Source organism: Athene noctua, chromosome 1, assembly GCF_965140245.1.
Source record: "Athene noctua chromosome 1, bAthNoc1.hap1.1, whole genome shotgun sequence".
Classification (NCBI taxonomy): Eukaryota; Metazoa; Chordata; class Aves; order Strigiformes; family Strigidae; genus Athene; species Athene noctua.
Window position 1 is genome coordinate 218,632,598 of NC_134037.1, and position 22,285 is coordinate 218,654,882.

Below are 22,285 nucleotides of genomic sequence, written 5' to 3' on the forward strand. Positions count from 1 at the left end.
GAATTATCTTGGGGAAATCATAGAAGATATATAAGGTTCTAAAAGACTAGTGAAACAAATTGGTAAACAGTGCCTAACTAAAAAATGGATAAAGACTCAAGGTACTCTAGTACAGTTTCTGTTGACTAAATTTTAGATATACTATAAAAATTACATGTTATATAAATGAAGATGAAAAATTAGACACAAAATGGCTTTATGATAGGCCATGTATGGGAAATTAAGTAGTGTTATTAAGAGTTGTCTAAAACTTAATTTTTCAAAAATTATGGAAAATAGCACTTCACAGAAAAAGTCGTGCTAAGCTTGTTCTAAAATCAGATGATGGTTAAGTTAGGACCCAGTGCCAGATAGTCTGTACTTCAACTCAGACCTTGCTCTGAACTGAACCAAATGTTAGAATATCTTGTTATAGCAGATCATTTAGGAGCATACCAGAACTCTGGTTCTAGCCTTGGGCCTGCACCAAGAAGCATGGTCTGATCTTCAAGCAGATGCAAGTGTGCAAAGCTGATGTTGCTCCTGTTGTCTCATTGGCTGGACTCTAGCCTTCCTCAAGTGGAATTTTTGGGTGTGCCGCCTTTCACCTGTCGATTTGGCTACCCCTTTTGTAGACAGAACTGTTGTATGGTCGATTTAAAACTACACAGAAGACCACCCTGGAGAGGTGCTGGGGAAGAGCTAGCTGTCAGGGGGGAAGGAAGCCTGCGAGAAGAGGGGGTGGTTCCTGGTCTGCATCTGGATCTGTCCTAGGTCCTGAACGGTTCTGTCCCATCTTTGGCAACTTCACTGTTGGAATTGAGATTGTAGATGGAAAAGTTCATAGAGGACGCAGAACTGGGAAAGATTACAGATATACTGAACGTAATCTCAGCAAATATTTAGCTTAAAAACAAAACAAAACAAAAAAAAACCCAAACCAAAAAGCCCGAACAAACGTAAATGTAAACAATTGTAAAAACAACAGTGAATAAAAGGTGAGGTAGAATTCCTTGTGACAGGTTCTACACATTGTATAAAATTTTAAAGTGAATGTGATTCAGCAGTGTCATGCTGTTGGAGAGTTTCAGATATTTTTTTTTTTTTAAATGTGCGAGAGATTCTTTTGTGTAGGAAGCCTGAAGTAATTCTTGACCTTTTATTTGCACTTCAGGATTGTGGGACTTCTTTTGTCTCTTTTTATCTCTGTTTTCTTTTTTTCCTCTCAACAAGAAGGACTAGTTATTAGTAGGAGAGAATATTGAAATTAGATGTCAGTGATGTAAACAATTAGTGGTTTAGGCTGAAAGAACTGAGACTGCTTCATTGACAAAAGATTCTTATTTCCCCTCATGATTGAAATAAATTCAAGCTAACCATGGAAAAGAAGGAAAATAAACAATGAAGTTGTAAAAAAATAACATTTAACTACCATAAAGGTGGTTTAGAAAAGACCTCACAAAGAGCTTTTTAGTAGCATTACTTAGGACCTGGTGGAAGTGTGGTCTTTGTGAGTGTTTAATATCTCCACAGGGAAAACACCTTTCAGGAATAAAGTAGAATTTGACTAGTCCTGTGCAGGACTAGGGAATGGAAAGACTGACCTTTCAAGGTCCTTTCCAGGCACTGTTTTTAATGATCCTAGAGTACCTTTCAATTGTCAAATTATATTCTAGATTGCCTGGGGACATGCACAAGTTTTCTGTACCACTGAAGTGTGGAAAAGTCCTGTTAAAGATCCTGTACACAGTGTCCACAGTGATCCATCTGCACAGAGAAACTCTTGATTATTACATGTAACATGTTTGTCATGCACTTCTTAGTATACCCATAGGCATTGGTTATAGCCAAGAATGGATTGATTCAAGTGACTGGCTTGTCTTAATACAGGCATATATTTTAAGTGTGGTAGGGTGGTTTTCATCCCTTGTTCTTGTTAGGTTTGAGTAGTATTGTAGGTTTGATTATGCTGACTAATTCCCATAGAAGTCTGCTTTTATGCCTGAATTTGCTGTATGTTTGCTGATCCAGATGGTGAACAGATGAAAAGCTCAGTATGTCTATACTTGGAAGTGTAGTCAGAAACATGGCATGACACCAGGAAAAATGCTAAACTGAGAAAAAATGTACTCTTTTCACAATGTACAAGCACGTTTATTGTGCAGTCAAATTTTACTTTAGTATGTAAACAAACTGAGGGTCACAGAATAGTTGAGATTAGAAGGGACCTCTGGAGACTGTCTAGTCCAACCTTCCTGCTCAAAGTAGGATGAACCAGAGCAGGTTGCTCCAGACATTGTCCAGTGGGATTTTTAATATCTTCAGAGATGAAGAATCTATAGCCTCTTGGGGTAACTGTTCTGGTGTTTGACCACACCTATAATTTTTATGTTTAAATGGAACTTCCTGTATTTCCCTTTTTTCCCATTGTCTCTTTGCCTATCACTGGATATTGCTCAAAAGAGTCTGGCTCCATCATCCTTACTCTCTTCCATCAAGTGTATAGCCACACTGAGAAAACTCCACCCCCTCAAGTTTTCTCTCTTCTCAGCTAAAGAGTCTCTCTGTTTGCTCGGTTTGTCCTCATGTGACAGATGCTCTGGTCCACTAAACATCTTAGTGGCCCTTCTCAGGACTCACTCCAGTAAGTTGGTCTCTCTTGTGCTGGAGAGCCTAAAACTGGTTGCAGTACTCCAGATGTGATGTTACCAGTGCTGCATAGAGTGCAAGAGCCAACTTCCTCAACCTGCTGGCAACACTTTTCCTAACCCAGCCCAGGAGGCTGTGTGCTGCTTTTGCTTCAGAGACAGTGTTACTGGCTCATGTTATATATGTCCACCATGAGTAGCCATAGGTCTTTCTGTAAAGCTATTTCCCAGTCAGTTGGCTGACAGTGTGTACAGGTGCCTGGGATTGTTCCTCCCCAGGTTGCATGACTTTGCATTTCCCTTTGTTAAACTTGATGAAATTACTGGTGACCCATTCCTTTAGTCTGTTGAAGCCCCTCTGAATGGCAGCACAGCTGTCTGCTTTATCAACCACTCCTCCAAGTTTTGTACTATCTGCAAACTAGCTTGAAGGTGCACTCTGTCCTGTCATTCACAACCCTTTGACCCTAGCAATTTGGCCTATTTTCAGTCTTAGATTTATCTAGCATGTACTTCATCAGTTTGTATATGGGGATGTTGTGACTGACAGTGTCAAAAGCCTTATTAAAGTTGAGATAAGCAAAATCCCCTGCTCTCCAGTCACGCACTAAGCCAGCCATCTCATTGCAGAAGGCTACCAGATTGGTCAAGCGTGATTTCTTCTTCATAAATCCAAAGTGACTATTTGCTATCACCATCTTGTCCTTTGTCTGTTTGGATCCCCTGATCTTCCATGTTGGCCTTGAAGACAGAAATGATGTTTTTTTTCTTGCAGTTCTTGGGAACTTACGCTAAATGCTGTGACCTTTCAAAGACTGAGAGTGGCTTTGCAGTGTCATTGGCCACCTCTCTCATCACCTGTGGGTGCATTCTGTCATGTTACCTTGACTTACTTAAATATTCCCTAACCTGAACTTCCTTCACTGAGGTTAAGACATCATTACTCAGACTTTCCCTCTGGTTTCAGGGACATGGTATTGCTGAAGGCTAGTTTTACTGGTAAACATGTAGGTGACCAGTGTCCCTTGGTGGGCTTTGACTTTTATAACCCTATTCCTAACCACTCAGACACTGTCCCTATATTTCTCCCGGGTGACATGATCCTGCTTCCACCTCTTAGAAATGTTTTCTTTTTAGGCTTGAACTTTGTCAGGAGCTCATTGTTATCCATGTAGAGCTCCTTTCTCCTATGTTTGACTTTCTGCATGTGTGAACAGACCATTCGTGAGCTTGGAAGTGATCTTCGAAAATTATCCAGCTCTTCTGCACCCGTTTCTCTCCAGGGGACTGTATCCCATGAGACTCTTCTAAGTAGGTTGCTGAACAGGACAAAGTCTGTTCTTCTGAAGGCTAGGGTTGTGATCCTGCGTTTGCTTTGCTCTCTGCTTTCAGGTTGCTGAAATTCACCTGCATTGACACTGCATCCATGGCTGCCCCCAACATTCATGCATCTGTCTGGTTCTTCCTTGGTTAAGTGTCAAGTCCAGAAAAGTGCCTTCCTTCACTGACTCCTCAATCTACTGTGTCATGGAATTATCATACATGCACTCCAGAAACCTCCTGCATTGCTTGTGCCCTGCTGTGTTCCTTTCCAGTAGATACTGGGATAGTTAACATCCCCCATAAGGACCAGGGCCTGTGAATGTAAGATTTCTTGCAGGCCTCATCTAGTTCCTAATCAGACTGGGTGTAGCAGACATCCTAAACAATATTGGTTATACTGGTCTGCTCTCTAATCCCATAAGATCTCAATTGGCTCACCATCAATTGCTTCATATTCTGTCTGAATCACAGAAAGGACAAGGACAATATAGTTGGTATTTTGCAACAACAATGATAAAAGTTCTAGTGAAGTTTGGATGTGGGAAGGTAAAGGAAAACCATCAAATTAAATGGTAGAAAGTGAAAATTATTGTGTGTGTGACCTTCTTTGTAGTATAATTTATACCTCCCAGAGACTAAAAGAAGGGAGCAATGAAGTAATTGCATTTTCTGGTCAGTCATTCCATGTTGGTACAGCTTTGTCTACTCAAAATAGTCTTTTCATCCCAATCTGCCTTTTGCAAGTAAGTCTGTAGTACTTCAGTTCTCTAGTGGTGACCTAGGAGTAGTGATGCTTCTGTGTGCTATTGGGTGATGGTAAAGAAAAGTATTTGAAAAATTGGGGCAGTCAGATGTTGTAATATGCTTATTCAAAAAGAAAATCACAAAGACATACAGCTTTCTGCAAGCCGGATACTCCCCTGACAGTTTGCTGGGCAGAAGTTAAGGTAGATAATATGGGGCACTGTAGGGGATGTCTGACTGCTTTGGACCAATTAGTCTTCTTGTAGTCCCACTGCCTTTGATGAACGTGATTTTCCATCATGTAGTGACAAGCTCCAGATAATGTGTTTTGTCATTTGTAGATCCTTTAGGCAGTAATATACCTGTACAAAGAAAGCTGCCAAATGGCACTAGTTAGTTTGTGATTTCTGCACATAAAAATGAGTACTACTGATATTTCACTGTTACTATGGGGCAGCTGGGGAAACCAGTGGAGGAAATGTCAGTTCATTACTTTTCAACCAGTGTCCACATGTCAATACTTGCATTTCACTTCCCTTGAGTAAAGTATGTTGGTAGTTTTAGAGCTTTTTAAGGAACTTGGTGCTGTGATGAGAGACCCTGAGACATGATGGTGACTACATGATCACATAAGTGGTAATTGCTTGCAGTTGCAGGCTACTTGACAACTTCAGCTTGGGATTTCACTTTGGGCTGTTCAGAAGCAAATGCTTGCTGCTGCTTGTCCAACCAGATCGACAGCCAGCTGCAATAATTCACCAGATGGAGGGAACAAATGAATTATTTGATGTCACAAATCTGACTGTTTCATTTCAATGTTACTGGGTGGTTGCTGCCTCTAAAGAGCATTTCCACTCGGCCTTGAGTGCTGAAGCTAATTGTGCAGAGTAAGCACCTATGGAAACAAAATAATACAGTGTATTTTTCATTTGTCTGAATACAGTATGTCTTTGATAGACCTCTCCTGTCAAAATTAGAATTCTTCCTGAAGATTCTTAGCCATCGAACCAGAGCAAGCAATTTAGACAGACACATAGTCAAAGTCAGTTGGAAGTTAAAAAAATTTTAATATGTGTTGCACATGGCTTGCTAAATTTACTGATTTTTCAAAAGTGTACTCAAGGATCTAATTAATAATAGAATGACTGGGTCTAATGCTCTACTAGCTACCATGGTCTTTGGTAACACATTTCAGGTAGAAGCAAAGGTTCTAGGTGAGACAGAAGTTAAATAACGCTTTTGTTGTTCCTATTCTGTCTCAGCAGCAGAGACAGAGTAATATTTTTTCCACTCTTCAGTGACACCTTCAGTGTAACATAAAGCCTAGAAGAGTTTATGCAGGTGTGACTCTATTAACATAGGTTAACATTATGTTAACCCATATTGAGTAATTCCATGAGGACAGTGAGTGAGGGGGACACTCAACACCTAAAGCTTCCTTTTCAAATTTAAGCTTATGAATTGCAATTCAGGACCATTGTGAATTTGAGGGAAGATGCTCCATTTGCATTTGTTGGGTTCTTTTAAAGAGAGTAAGACCAATGGTGTTGAGACAACTGAATAGCATCCCCCTAATAATACAGCAAATATTGCAGGTATTCGCTAATGCTACTTGTGATTTAAAAACAAATAAACTGTGTGCTTTTACTTCCTTCTACTTCAGGTGCCACAAAGCTTAATCATCTAATCATGCAATTTAACAGCTATTTTAAATTGTCCAGAAAATGATGTGCAGCTTCCCCTTTTCTTTTCCCACTTTAGTTTGAGGCAGTTGTTCCATATTCCAGGGTTGAATGTTTCAGGAATTTGCTTTCATTCTCAACAGATGTTTCTGTGAAGGTTGTAATAGCACCATTTACTTTCTTTGGATCCATTTGCCATGAGTATTTTCTTGTCAAGGTATCTTTATGTTCTGCACTCACTTGACTTGTGCTTCCTTTGTGGTCCAGTTCAAGACTGCTAACATAGTCTCAGATGATACAGTGGCTTGAAGCAGATTGTAGGAAACCTGACTAAGTCTTGCTGATCGTCAGTGTTTGGTTTCAACAGCAGAGCTAAAAGTTAAAGGCTAAAGGCCTTCTGCCACTGGAATCAGATTGCCAGCATAGAGTTTCAAGATGTTTACAAATGACAGTTTACAGCAATTTACAATTGTTAACCAAAACCACGATGAATAATTTAGCTAAAAAATCCACCTAAGCCATATTGGATCTTGTTAATCTTCAGGCAGTAGAAGAGTCAGGTTTGTAATTAACACAAGTGGTTTCCAACAGGAAATTATTCATTATCTGCTTAATGTTGTTTTTCATGAACATACTTGCCCATATTTTATCTTTTCTATCTGAATAATTAAACGTCTTGGCATAATGGTATATAACAGTAGAACTGTGAACAATCATATATATCTTTATATGCAGATATATTATAAACATTAGTGTTACGCATAGTAATGATAGGTTGCTCAGAACTGTGTATAAAATTAGTGCTGGTGACTTTATTTTTTTAATTAATCACTAGTTCTGAAGATTCATTTGGATACAGGGGGAGAGTATACTTCCTAACAAAAATGTTGGGTTTTCATAACCTTGAAGTTTTGTTTTAAGAAACAATAGGGAGATAAATGTGGATTCTCAACATGGCATTTCTATACTCAAGTTGTTTCCATGTAAAAAATTGGTCAAGCCTAAACCTTGCTGAAGATATTGACTGCTACAGTGGAGTGACTAGGAAGAGTTTATACTGGCAGCATCTTTAGTGTCTGATGTATAAATGAGGTAGATCATACCACTACAACTTGGAATCCAAAAGAGGAAGTAAACCCATGGCTGATCTTTCCTGCTTGCTAATTGGAGAAAACATTGCCTAGGTATCATTGACAAATGAAGTTAGTTTACAAAATGGTGGGGGTTTTGCCACTTTGGAAATGAGCCCAGTCTTAGTGGGAGGAAAAAAAAAAAAAAAGACTTAATTGTGGGGGTTTCTAGACGTATGCATACACATAGAGAAATACATAAAAAAAATATGGGGACTGTCCTGTGAAATATTTACAAGATGAAAAAGTGCTTGTAATGTTTGCAGGCTATAACAAATTTGGAGAGTTAGCTAGGATTTTGGCAGGTAGGATTAAATTTGAAATGTCTTGGCAACTTGAGTTAGTGTCCTTCCTTAAAAAAAAAAGCAATGCTTAGCAAGTTGTCTCTGGTAAGTGCAAATTGTGCTGTGTTTAGAAGGCATAATGAACAACACAACTAGATAGAATATTGGAAGCTCATTGTGGAAGTTTGCAGGAAAATGTTGTCAAGTTACTCTGGATTAATCTGTCATGCCATATTGCTGTGAAGCTGCCAAATAATACCTGGAATACAGTTAAAAGTGGTGTATGAGGCAATTCTTCTTCCTCTTTTCAACGGCAAATAAGAAGTTTTCGGTTTTGGTCAATGCAGTTTGCTTGTGTTATGGACTGAGAGCCTAGAAGTTGTCCAAAATAAATCAGGACTTTTACACTTCAGGTGAAAGTTTCATAAAAGGTTATTTGGTCCAGAGAAAAAGATTGAGAGGCTACAGAATGGAAGGGACCGCACTGTTCTTCATGCAGAATAAGAATTAAGTGCATTAAACTTGAATAAGGAAGCAAAACCTTGTCTAATATAAGAATAACTAAATCATGAAACAGACTATGGAGTATGATTATAGAAATTTGGACGTTAAAGGTTGTATGAAATTTCTTCCCCCTGCTTCCTAAACAGGTTGTGTGCTGTCATATATTGAAACTTTACTGTTGAAGAAACCTTAGGAGGTTATCTAGGTTCTCTTTATAAGCTTTAATTTACTGGGGAAGGTGGGGGGATTCCCCCTCATTGAATCACTTCTCTTAACTCTAGGATAATGGTGGTTCCTTATAAAAAAAGTGGTGAGATGATATGTTTCAGCAGGAAGTGTCTTGATGACGCATGTACCTCTGTCTTTGTTGATAGGTGAAGATGGGAAAGGTGATGAAACTTCTAGCAGGCAGCTTTCTTGGGATATTCTGCAGGGGTTCTTTTCTCAGGCTTGTTTTCTGACTGGTGGCCATTGGTCAAACTTTACTTTCCAGCTTTTGACTGTTGGACCATGAACCTTGCATAATGTTGCAGTCTGAATGCTCTACAGGGAAGAGTAGTAAGCAATATGTTTTTAGTCGCTCAAAATTGTTATTTAAAACAAAGTTGTTTGAATAAAATAGTTTCTCCTGAATCTCAATCTCTTATCTGAAAGTGCAACTTCTTACTTCCTGTGATTTTTCAGATTCCATAGTTTTATTTTTCCAACAAATCTGAAATGTAAACTATTTTAGTGATCTTTAAGTGGCAGAGAGGAATGTAAGTAGCTGTTACTTAAAGCCCTGTATAGGATGAGCTGTGTCCTGCAGACAACTTCCACCTTTTTTTGCAGGGGGCTTGTAATTTGAACAGACCAGAGAAATGTAGAGTAGGTTAAAAAGCATTCATCACAAACAAAGTGATCTCAGTGATGGTGACAAAACAATTGTATGTGTGCATGGTGTCTTTTTTTTTTCTTTACTGGTTAGTAAAATGGAGGAGAAAAGAATATGTTAGGAATGAGGTGTGGGCAGAAGAGGGTTAGAGAAGTGTGTGTTAGCTAGAGCCATAATGTAAGAGGATAGAAATGAAAAGTCTGTAAGCTGAGGGAAGGGGAAAGTCCAGACAAAATTTTAAAAATCTGTGTTCAAAAGTTGCAGTGTCTTCCACTAACTGAATTTTCTACCAAGTGGTACATTTTTAAAGCTTCCTTTTTTGTCTTCTAAGGCTTCAACCTTTATCTTGTAAAGACTTCACAAAAAAACGTATGTGTTCACAGTGTCACAGAATTGTCTAGGTTGGAAAAGACCTTGAAGATCATCCAGTCCAACCATTAATCTAACACTGACAGTTCCCAACTGCACCATATCTGTAAGCACTAAATTGACCCTACTCTTAAACACCTTCAGGGATGGGGACTCCAGCACCTACCTGGGCAGCCCTTTCCAACGCCTGACAACCCCTTCTGTAAAGAAATGCTTCCTAATATCTAGTCTGAACTTTCCCTGGTGCAACTTGAGGCCATTACCTCTTCTCCTGTCACTTATTACTTGGTTAAAGAGGCTCATCCCCAGCTCTCTGCAACCTCCTTTCAGGTAGCTGTAGAGGGCGATGAGGTCTCCCCTCAGCCTCCTCTTCTCCAGACTAAACACCCCCAGTTCCCTCAGCTGCTCCTCCTACGACCTGTGCTCCAGAGCCTGCACCAGCTTCGTTGCCCTTCTCTGGACACGCTCGAGTCATTCAATGTCCTTTTTGTAGTGAGGGGCCCAAAACTGAACACAGGAATCGAGGGGCGGCCTCACCAGTGCCGAGGACAGGGGTAAGATCCCTTCCCTGTCCCTGCTGGCCACGCTATTGCTGACACAAGCCAGGATGCCATTGGCCTTCTTGGCCCCCTGGGCACACTGCTGGCTCCTGTTCAGCCGGCTGTCAATCAGCACCCCCAGGTCCCTCTCTGACTGGCAGCTCTCCAGCCACTCCTCCCCAAGCCTGTAGCGCTGCTGGGGGTTGTTGTGGCCCAAGGGCAGCCCCCGGCATTTGGCCTTATGGAAACTCCTCCAGTTGGCCTCAGCCCATGGCTCCAGCCTGTCCAGGTCTCTCTGCAGAGCCTCCCTACCCTCGAGCACATCAACACTCCCACCCAGCTTGGGGTCATCTGCAAACTGACAGAGGGTGCACTCGATCCCCTCGTCTAGATCATCAATAAAGATGTTAAACAGAAGTGGCCCCAGAACTGAGCCCTGGGGGACACCACTCGTGACCGGCTGCCAACCAGATTTAACTTCTCTGTTCACCACAACTCTTTGGGCCTGGCCATCCAGCCAGTTTTTTTACCCAGCGAAGCGTGTGCCCATCCAAGCCTTGAGCAGTCAGTTTTGCCAGGAGAATGCTGTGGGAAATGGTGTGAAAAGCCTTACTAAATTCAAGATAAACTACATCCACAGCCTTTCCCTCATCTAATAAGCAGGTTGCTCTGTCATAGAAGGAGATCAGGTTTGTCAGGCAGGACCTGTCTTTCATAAACCCATGCTGACTGGGCCTGAGCATCTGGTTGTCCATTATATGACTTTTAATGACACTCAAGATGACCTGATTCATGACCTTCTGTGGCACCAAGGTCAGACTGACAGGTCTGTAGTTTTCTGGATCATCCTTCTTGCCTTTCTTGTAGATGAGTGTCAAATTTGCCACCCTCCAGTCCAATGGGACCTCCCCAGTTAGCCATGACTTCAAGTAAATCATGGACAGTGGCTTGGTGAGCACATCTGCCAACTCCCTCAGCACCCTTGGGTGTAACCCATCCAGTCCCACAGACTTGTGTGCATCCAAGGGGTGTAGCAGGTCTCTGACCACCTCCTCTTCAACTGTGCTGACCTCGGTCTGCTTCCCCTCCCCATCTCCCAGTTCATGAGGCTGGGTGTCCAGGGAACAGCCAGTTCCACTGCTGAAGACTGAAGCAAAGTAGGCGTTGAACACCTCAGCCTTTTCCTCATCCTTAGTTACCATGTTTCCCTCTGCATCCAGTAAAGGAGGGAGATTTTCCCTAGTCCTCCTTTTGCTGTTAACGAATTTATAGAAACATTTTTTATTATCCTTAACAGCTGCAGCCAGGTTGAGCTCTATCTGTGCTTTGGCTCTCCTAATGTTCTCCCAGCATAACTTCATTACGGCTTTATAGTCTTTGTGAGAGACCTGGCCCCTCTTATAAAGGTCATAGATTGTCCTTTTGCTCTTGAGATTCAGCCAAAGGTCCCTGTTTAGCCAGGCCAGTATCCTTCCCTGCCTGCTTGTTTTTCAGCACACGGGAACAGCCTGATCCTGTGCCTTTAAGACTTCTCTCTTGAAGTACGTCCAGCCTTCCTGGACTCACATTTCCTTCAAGGCAGCCTCCCAAGGGATTTTGCTAAGCAGTCTTTTGAACAGGTCAAAGTTAGCCCTCAGAAGTCTTAAGGTGGCAGTTTTACTAACCCTTCTCTTTGTTTCTTGAAGGATTGAAAATTCGATCATCTCATGATCACTGCACCCTAGATGGCCTCCAACCTTTACCCCCCCAACAAGCTCTTCCCTGTTCACAAGAATCATGTCCAAGAGAGCACCTTCCCTGGTCAGCTCACTCACCAGCTGTGTGAGGAAGTTATCCTCCACATATTCCAGGAACCTCCTGGATTGTTCCCTCTCTGCTGTGTTGTGTTCCCAGCAGATACCTGGGAGGTTGAAGTGCCCCACAAGAACAACAGCAAGTGACCGTGAGATTTCTCCCAACTGTTTATAGAAAACTTAAACCACCTCACTGCTTTGTTTCGGGGGTCTGTAGCAGACTCCCTCAGCAAGATCTGCTTTATTGGCCCTTAACCTAATCCACACACTCTCAACCCCATTATCACTACCCTTGATTTCTGAGCTTTCATAGTGTTCTCTTATGTACAGGGCCACTTCACCACCTCTCCTTCCCTGTCTGTTCCTCCTGAAGAGCTTGTAGCCATTGATTGCAGTACTTCAGTTGTGTGAGTGATCCCACCACATTTCTGTTATAGCTACTATGTCATAGTTCTTGTGATGCATCATGGCCTCAAGCTCCCCCTGTTAGTTGCACATACTGCGTGCATTGGTATAGATGCACTGGAGATGAGGTAGTGAATCCAACACCCTTTTGTGAGCACGGGCCCTGTTCCCTACTAGACCCTTCTCAGGTACTTCGACGGTTCCTAAACATCTTTCACTTCTCTCAAATGAAGTGGCAGAGGCAGAGCCCTCACCAGTCCATCCTTCAAGGTTTGTCACGCTTCCCTTAAGCTTGTTCCTAACATTCCCAGTTATCTCCCTGTCCCCCCTCATATCTAGTTCAAAACCCTGTCAATAAACCCTGCTAACTCCTGCCCCAGAATCCTGTTCTCCCTCTGGGACAGCTGCATCCCACCTGTCTCATTTGTTGCCAGCAGACCAGATGCCTTATAAACCTCGCCATGGTCTAAGAACCCATAATTCTGACAGTGGCACCAGTCTCTGAGCCATGTGTTAATCAGATATGTTTTCCACCCTATATCACTGGTTTTCTCTTCCACTTGAGGGATTGATGAAAACATAACCTGAGCTCCTAAGCCTTCAGTTAGCCACCCCAGTGCTTTGAAGTCCTTTTTGAGTGACTTAAGACTTCTCTCTACTGTGTCATCATTACCTGCCTGGATAACCAATAAGGGGTAGTAATTGGAGGGCTGCACCAGAGCAGTGACTTTCCTTTTAATATCTCTGACCTGAGCCCCCAGAGGCAGCAGATCTCTCTATGGTATGGGTCTGGTTGACGTATGAGCTCCTCCGTACCTCTCAGAACAGAGTCACCCACTACAATTACCCTCCTTTCCTTCTTACATGAAGAAATCTTAAGTCTTGGGGCTGAGGGACAAGCAGTGGATGACTCACTACATGGGTCCTTGTTTCCATCTTCAGTTGGCTGGCTGTCAAGTTCCAACTCATACCTATTGTATAATGACAACTGGGAAGGTGAGGAGGGCAGATGAGGTTTTTGCTTGCCTTTCTGAGGAAGGACCTGACTCCATTGCCCTCTGTCCCCCACAAGCCCTCCTCCTGCCTGGTGAGAGGAAGAGAGGGAGTCATATATTTCTTGTAGAGCCTCTATCTGCTGCCTTTGTTTCAGAGTGTGGCTCCACCAGTCAATCTAATTTTTGCACTCTTTGATTGTTCTCAACCTTTCTACCTCCTCCCTCAATTCAACCACCTGCCTAAGCAGATCGCTTACTTGATGACACCGCACACAAATGGTGTCTCTGACTCCCTCTGATTCAAGTGCCAGGCTCAGGCACTCTTGGCAAGCAGAGACCTGCACAGCTGCCTGTTTGTGCAGGACCTCTGTCTGAGTTCCCACATTCCTCATCACTTTGCCTCTGGGCCGTGTTGTGACCGTGGTCTTTTCTCTGACTGGAAGAGAACCAGTCCCTGTGTGCTGTTTCCCACACGCAGTGCTCTCATTTCCCTGCAGAGCTCTTCCTTCCCTCCTCTCTCTCCGGCACTGATCAGTTGCTTGCAGGGATCGAGTGTACCTTGTCCAGTGGCAGAAACTCAGCCCTGCCATAGAAGCTGTCTTTGTTCACTCACAGCCAGGTACTATCTGATCACCTTGGGCTTGGTGGGCAGCAACTAGTCATTTTCTGTACTAACAGGTTGTATTACTGAGAATCATCAGTAATTCTTGCTCCTAGCATTGTTGTGGCACTAATAAACTTACACTGTTTTGCACTACTGTTTCTGTTACAAAATATAAGGATTTCTTGTCTGTCCTAGCATATATTCTGCTTAAATTGATGAGAGTAGAGGCCTTTTAATTCAGTGGGGCATTAGGAAAGCATCATTTTAAGTGCTTTATATTCTGATTTATACTCTGAAATTCTGCCTGTGTTGGCTCCCTTTGCTTAGGAGAAAAAATTTTAGAAGACTTCTGACATTTTTTTTTTATTCCTCTGCTGCTGTTTATTGTGGGGTATGGAAGGGTGTTCAATCTTTTGTTCTCATGGAGTTTTTTTTCTCTTTTTCAGAAGTAAGAAACTTTTTAGCAAGAAAAAATTGAAAAGAAAACAAAAGACTAAGTTGAAAATAAAAACACGCAACAAGGTAAGTCTGTAACTAAATTGACGAAAGTTCTGACTCAAAAATGAAAGTAATTTCAATTGAGAGAAATACAAGAAAATTAAGTCCATCTAGCAATTTATTTGTTTAGAAAATAAAATAGTAGGCTAGTATTGTTTTTTTACTGTTTTCTAGATGGCTGTGATACCAATATTAACCATATTCAACTGTCTTTGATACTAATGTTCAGCATGAAATAATATGAACAGCATTTTGGTTCTACAGTTCCTGAACTGTAAATGTAGCCACACATGTTGGTTTTAAAGTTAAATTTTAAGAGATGCATGTCTAGCCAACAGTTAAGAGACTGCTGCTGCAAAGAGTTCTGTCCATATTGTCTAAAGGAGAAAGGGAGCGTTTAATGTCTGAAAGAACCAAAGTTACCTCTCAAAATTCCTCCATAATGGCATAGATGATACTCATCTGTTAATATTTTCTCCCTGTGTAGCCCCTGCCCCGATCACTTTAAATGCGTGGGAGCGGTACAGTGAACTTGAAAATATTTACATGTTTGCTTGTTACAGAGAAGAAATCTAGACAGGAGGAACAGTATTTTAAAATGTTGCTCTGCTCCATTCTTTCTCCATTAAATAGAGAGCTATTACTTCTCTGTTTAAGCTACACGTCTTGGAGGGATTTTCGTAAAGGCTCACTGCAGGCATAGAGGCTTCTTCCTAGGTTCTCACTCTAGTCAGTAAAGAGGAAGCAGCTAATTTCTGGAATGGTTCTGTAGGACAGAACCACTGAAATATGCAGTGAAAATGCTTTCTAGTCAGTTGAATGGCCTTAAAATGTGAATACTCTGTACATCAGCTTGGCCATCTTATCCGTATTTGCCAAACATCGTGTAGTTACTCTATCTCAAGACAGATGACTTTGGGAGGGTGAAGCAAGCCTCTATCTCTTCATTTGGTATTGCCTTTTTGGATACTTACCAGATTGTTCTACTTATCTCAAGTAGTGCAGCTTCAGACTATGGTATAGAAGGGGCTTATCTCCACTTCTGTTCTCATTACTGTACAGTGAATATTTCTGGTCCAGACTGAATTTTTCAGCCCTTTCTTCAGTTGCTATGATATTAGAAGTTTTAGCCCTTTTCCCTTCATGATTTTTATCAGACCCACTGTCAGCAGAGAAAACCAGGTTAGAAATATGAAGAAATTTTGCAGAATTAACATAGTTAGTCTTTGTGTGTTTTGTCTGGTGACAGAAACTTGTGCTTTTAAAATAAGATAACTCTTCAGCTTTGAACATTTTTACTCTGTAAAGGGAACCTTGTCTTTCTGAGCAGTGGTGCCCTAGTTGAACTGCCAAGTAGGAAGCTAAATCCAGAACTGCTGTTCTGCAGAAGTTTGACAGTCAAATGTGTTTCTTCGATTTAGTTGCACTGGATAAATGGATTGGCAGGATCCCTTCTGAATAGCCAAAGACAACGTGAACATATTAAAGGCTGTTCTTGTCAGTACTTAGAGATTTGGCACTAACTGATCATCTCTGCACCTCGTGACTATGAAGGGTTGTTTTCAAGATTTTTCGTGGATTTAAAACAGTTACTTGATGCTTTAAGTAAGATTTATCTGCCTTTGAAAGGCATAATGTTTTTTTTCCACGTATTTCACTGATGCCTCTATTCTAGACAGTCTTTAAGGCCTGATCTGACCAGCAGAGCACTAGTGTTCATTCCAAGTCACTGAGGTACAGAAAGGCACTCCAGCTTATTTCAGCATGATAGCAGGAAATTGTGTATTTCCTGAAAGATGTAGCTGAAAAGGGAAAGATAAAATCAGCTTCATATCTTCCAGTTATCAAACTTTGTTTACTGACAAATTGGTGTGGTTTTGTTTTTTGTTGTTTCCTTGGGGTTTTTGTTGTTGGTTTCTTTCCCCCTGTGGCTTTCAATGCATCCCTGTGCTTACCAGTGCAGAATAAGCACAATGATCATTTTTGCACTGGAATATCTGAAAACAGATACGTGTGTTTTGTCAGGAAAATGTGAGTTTCCATTTGGAGCCTTATAATAGGGCAGATTGAAAAGCTCATCGCTACTGGACATTGAGAGGGAGACCTTGTGTGTATCAGTTCATTTTTTAAGAACCGGGGTCTCTTAGTCTGAACAGAGGTGGGAGCTTTCTCTTAATATGCTTGGTAGAGGCAGCAAAGGCCTTAAATTAAGAATAAGGTGAATGAACCCAAAAATTTGTTATTTATACTGTGTTTTTACTAAAAATGGAAATTGAGTAATTGAAGGGAACATAAAATAAGTCACTGTTGGGCAACTGAAGGAAAATTATTTCCATTATTTAAGCATTAAATGTCATAGCATTTTAAGTATAAAACATTAATTGTGTTTAATGCAGCCCAGGACTTTGAGCCTTATTCTGTTTCTAAGCAGGGGTCATGTTATAATTGCTTGTATTTGAACTACTGTTAACCTTTGGGTTTGGTATCTTTTTTTAAACGGAGGTATAAAAGTTTTCCATGTGGATGCAGTGTGCTTTGGCTTTAGAAAATTCAGTGCTGAATAGAGTAACATTTGCAGTGACTTTTGCATAGAAAACAAGTATGTGGTTATTAGATGTGGGTGTAGCACCTTGGCTTCCTGCCCTTCCCCCACTGCCTTTTTTTTTTCCTTCAGCAATTATCAGTAGAAAATTGTGGGCTGTATAACTTCTCAGCCATGTGAATATTGCTGCTTTCCCTCCCTCCTCTCCTTTTCATCCCCTGCAGTTTTCTCACTTCACTGCTGACTCATAAAAGTACTGCTTAGGACACTTAGCTGAGAGACTGGATGGAAAGTCAGAGTTCACTATCTTCTGTTCTCATAATGTTATTTGAAGAATACTGAAAAATTGGAGTCTGCCAGAGTCCGAGAATGTACTCCCAGTGATCAGCATCCATCTCTTTATACAGAAGTTTTAAACTATAACTTGTTTAGCTTTATACAAATGGAAGGAATAATACCTTAGGAAAGGCCAGTTTGTGTAGCAGACAAATTTATTGCAAGCTAATGGTTAGATGTATAACGTGGATCAACTGGTATAAATATCTCATTAAAAACACATGTAGCTTCTCAAATAATTTGACAGTGTTTTCAGTGGCTTTTGTATTATTTGGTGTTTCAACCTCAAGAGGGCATCCCTTTCTAAGAGATGTTTGAACTGTTCAAAGAAGAATTCAGTGAGTTTCTGTGCTCTGTGTTATGCAGAGGTTAGATCAGATGGTTATTTTATAGCCTTATCTATCTTTAACAACAGATTAGCTTTCCTCTTCTGATTATAGTCTATATTCATCGCATCTGATAATAAACCATTATTACAGTCATCTGGTTCAAGAGGAAGGAGATAAATTAATCATAAAATAAGCTATGTATGGATTTCATCTTCTGGGAAAACTGTTTAGGTGTGAAACAAGTGTAGAGAAGACCAGAGGGTTTTGTTTTTCCCATGCCTTTCCTTGAGTGTACTGAAACATTACAAAAGGCTGACTGAGAAGAGCGCTTGTGAGTCTGGTTGCTCTATTTTTATGAACCATATCTGTGCTGTTTAACCTCTCCTGCATAATGTATCCTTTTATTTAGCAGGAACTATATGTTTACAAGGACAGGTCACACATCAGGGTATGGGCATCTGCACTTCATTTTCTCTCATAAAATAACTTATCTCTTAGAAAAAAAGTAACACAAAAATACAATCTTACATTTATGTATTAAAACTACGTTTGTGATTTTTTACTTACATTGGCATTGAAATTTCTCAGACTTGCATTTAGATTTCATTATTCAGTAGTTCGGGATTGAATTGTTCTTTCAGTGTCTTTTAAAACTTCAAGAGAAGGGCTTTTCTAACTTTATTTTAAATGTTTGGAGAACATAATCTGCTTCTGTTTTGTATACCTAAAATACAGAAGACTTTTGTGAGAGATGTAATTAGGTTTATAGCCTTTACAGATTCTCTGCTCTTCTGAAAAAGATCCCTTAATCTTGACCATCGAAATGACCTTTCGTCACTGTTACCTTGCCTTGTATGGTTTCAGTTGAGGATCTCCTTTTTGAAGTTTAATATTGCACATTTTGTAAGAATGACAAAATGTTTAAAAATTGATCTTCCTTTCCACCAAAATTTCATGCTAGATGTTTTGTTTAGCACAAATAAATTTTTCTGGCACTTAAGACAAAAGATGTGATGCATATATTGGGCATCTGTTAAGTTTTACAATGCATGTTTCATCATGTATCTGGATTTAGAAAGGTGCATTTTCAATTTATGGTGATACCAAATGAAACAACAAAGATAGGTTTCAGAATGTCCCACTTCCTTAAAGTTCATATGAAAACCACTAAATCAAAAAGCATAATTCTGTTTTCCAGTCTTAAAGCTCCACTCTTTTTGAAAGCAGTTTCATATTCTGAGAAACCAAATGCCTTGGGAGAAAAAAATGTAGAGCCTATCATCTCATCTTCTACTCAGACATCCTAGAAGCTGGGCTTCTAGTCATTCTTACAGATAATGAGTGCTTTGGATTGCAGTATTCCAGTAGCCATTAAGGAAAAAAAAAACATTTAGAAGTGCAGAAAAAGTGATTGTTGATCTTTACCTTACCCATAGCATCACAAAAAAACTTTTCATATATATGTGGATCTTGATACACTTAACACCAAGAAAACAAACTATCAAGGTGGAGGTTTTTCTTGAAATAATGTATCCCATAGCTCAAGAACAGTCTGATTGGATTATTAATAATCTAGATCTGTGCAAAATTAATAAATTCCTTCACTGTGTTCACGGAACCTGTTTAGCATTTTGTCTTAATGTTCCACTGTTTTCCTTGACAATGTAGAAGTATTTTGTGTCAACATGAAATGCAGTATCATTAAGAGGATTGTTGCAACTTAAAATAGACTTTATTAGTTTGATAAAAGAATTACTATGTGGGGCTCGCTAGGCACCGTTAGTGGTTAGATTTTCATAGTGATCTGTTCTACCTCAAAATCTATGAGTCGTAGCAAGATTGTTCAGGTGGTAGCATGATTCTCATACTATCAGGGAAGTTTGTATGACTGTAGAGAAGAATGACCCGGTGCCATGGCTGTTATTAGTTGCAGAAAAGGAAACTTCCAGTTGATGGGATGAGTTCAAGTCCCAATTTCCTAACTTGAGCGGTGCATCTGACCTCAGTGAAGTTAGGAGGAAAATAAATCACCCCATTAAAACATTGTCTAATTCACTGGTTCTCAAACTTTCTGCTAATTCAAAGTCCTCTTTCCTACCACTGCTCTGAGATGCATGAGTATTTCCAGTCTGATCTGTTTCATATCACTGTAATATAATTCACTGTGTACTTTCCTACCAAATGAATGTGGTCATTCACAGTATGTATCCTCGTTAAATAAAAGACAAAAAGCCTCCACCCTTACTGCCCTCCAAGAATACAAGAAACACACCAAAGTAACCTTGTGAAGTAGTCATGATCCTGACTCAGTCTAGCCTAATGCGCCTCAGAATTTTGCCTTGTATGTTCAAGCAAATTTACCCTGCACTCTTTAACCTAAGCCTTCTCTCCTGTAGTCTCTGTGCCCTCTGTCTGCATGGAGGTATTACAGAGCATTTCTTCCTCCCATATGCCTGAAGTTCAGTTTTTCATAGCCTGTGCTCAAAGCAGCCTAGTCTTTGTAGTACACCACTGAAGAGAAGGTATAACTCTGCCCTGGGGATTTTTGTTATTGTTGTAGGGTTTTGTTTGTTTCTTTAAGTCTATCATTCCTCCTGTCCCTTTTTACTCTTGCAAGAAAGGGAGAATATGAGGCAGAATTTAAAAGATGTTTTTCAGTAAATATTTTTTCTTAATATTTTTCCAAGTCTAATGACAACCTCACGGAGGCTTTTGTGTCTTGTCAGTGGCTGACAGTAATATATACCTGTGGTAGATACGAAGGAGAGGGTGGGGCAGGGTAGTTGTTTCTCAGAACAGTTTCCCAACTCTTACTTTGTGGCTCAGGGTTCTGAAGACACAATGGGGTCTTGGTACTTCGTAGGCCTTAATAGATTTTTGTATTTAGTAATTTGTCCATTAGGTATTATTATCTGCAAAAGTATTATCCACAGCATCCTGCCAGGGAATTTTTTGAATTTGCCATCTGTTTTCGTTTAATTACAAAACAACAGTAATGGTATTTTTAATTTCTAATATATATTTAGGAAACAGCTTATTTTTTTTATTATTTAGCAATAGATTAAAATTAACAACTAGAATAACAAATAATACATTTAAAAATTCAGTAATAATTAAAAAAAAACGCAAACTGACCACTGTTAAGAAGATGAATCCTGAATTCTGCTACTCTGTTGGCTGTTGCAGAGGTTTGGGCCATCCTGTAGCCTGAGCTGCTTTTCGTTTTCTCTCCCAGTGTTCTCATCAAGTTATGAGAGGTAGAGGCTAAAGCCAGATGGAATACATTGAGATTTCTTTTTCTTCCTCCTTTCTTCCCTGCCTGAAATATAATTGGTACTTAAACAGGAAGGTTCAGGCTTAAGTTTGAAAATCATTTGGTTGGCTAAAATTACTGAGACTGTTGAGATTACTTGTGCCTATCAAAGCTTGAAACTTCTAATAAACTTGAAAATAATCTTGTTTTTCAGACTGAAAACCTGGAGAGTACAATAACCATACCAGATATCAGATTACATAGCAACCCTTCAGCTTTTAATGTTTACTGCAATGTCCGCCATTGTGTGTTGGAGTGGCAAAAAAAAGAAGCATCTGTATCTTTGGCTTCAAAGAACAGTGTACAGAGTGGGGATTCAGACAGTGATGAAGAAGAGGAATCCAAAGAGCCACCTATTAAACTTCCAAAGGCAAGTAACTGGATTCTCATTAAAATGTGCCATGTATATGATCTAAAGTTTGTATGATCTTTGTGGAGAAAATAGGACAGCGTTATAAGTCAGATGCTCATAAAATAGCTATAGTTTTATTTGTAGTCCATCTAGTCCAGAATCATTTGATTTGATGGATTAGAAAGATCTATGTACCTGCCCAATAATTAATTTTAAAGTCACCTAAATATCAGGTAAACATTCAACATGCAGTCCTCGTAAGTACTCGTACTTGAAAATAACCTACAGACTCAAAAGTCTGTACAAAATGCAAGTAAGGCAGCTCTTGCATCTGTCAGAGGCTACTAGGTGGTAACGATACAGGGTGCTTTCTTTTGCTTTACCCCCAGAAAAGAATAAATCTTTGTTCTGTTGAAATTCAGTTAGTGGAGCATTTTCAAAGAGGACTTGCCAGGTATATGTGTAACTGCAGTAATTGTCAATTATTCTTACTACCTTAGTTTTTCAGTCTTTCCCTTTTTTTGGCTTTAGTGCCTTTTGTCACTAATAACTACAGATAGTCAGTAATGCACATTAAGATTTTGGATACTATAGGTCAACTGTTAGGGTAGGTTTCTTGCTATTTACTGCTTATAGTAGGATTAATGATGGAAAGTCAGAAATAATCTATATAGGAGTTACTGATTTTTTTCTTAATTTTGTTAATTCCCTGATTCACTTGTTTTGTACTATGTACCTTCTGTGCATTCAGTTTTGTTCATTGCTAATTGATGAATGCTATGAGTCCTGCTTCCTTTTATTGTTATTCTGAGTCTAAAAAGCATATTCAGAGTAACTTCACTTGTTTGTCTTATCTCTAAAAACAATAAAAATACTGAGTTTAAAAGGTTGTTGCAGCAGTGATTATGTAGAATGTTCTCGCTGCTTAGAAAATTAGAATTTTATATATGTTCATGTTTAGGTAATATTATCTGAAGGGCAAAGATAGTTGTGGAGAATTGCAGAGGAGCATAAGTCATGTAACTGCTACATGGTAATTGAA

General features: G+C 40.0%; 1 protein-coding gene across 15 annotated transcripts in view; it reads left to right on the plus strand.

The window, feature by feature from the left end:
* MYCBP2 (MYC binding protein 2) overlaps positions 1-22,285 on the plus strand; it is a 205,505-nt gene that overhangs the window by 17,802 nt on the left and 165,418 nt on the right. For 14 of the 15 annotated variants that reach the window (XM_074911767.1, XM_074911776.1, XM_074911785.1 and 11 more), the window contains exons 2-3: positions 14,320-14,395; positions 21,046-21,261. In XM_074911767.1, the coding sequence (XP_074767868.1) occupies positions 14,320-14,395; positions 21,046-21,261 (292 nt within the window). Of the gene's footprint in view, positions 1-12,882; positions 12,901-14,319; positions 14,396-21,045; positions 21,262-22,285 lie in introns of all 15 variants that reach the window. The other variant, XM_074911899.1, reaches the window with a different exon arrangement.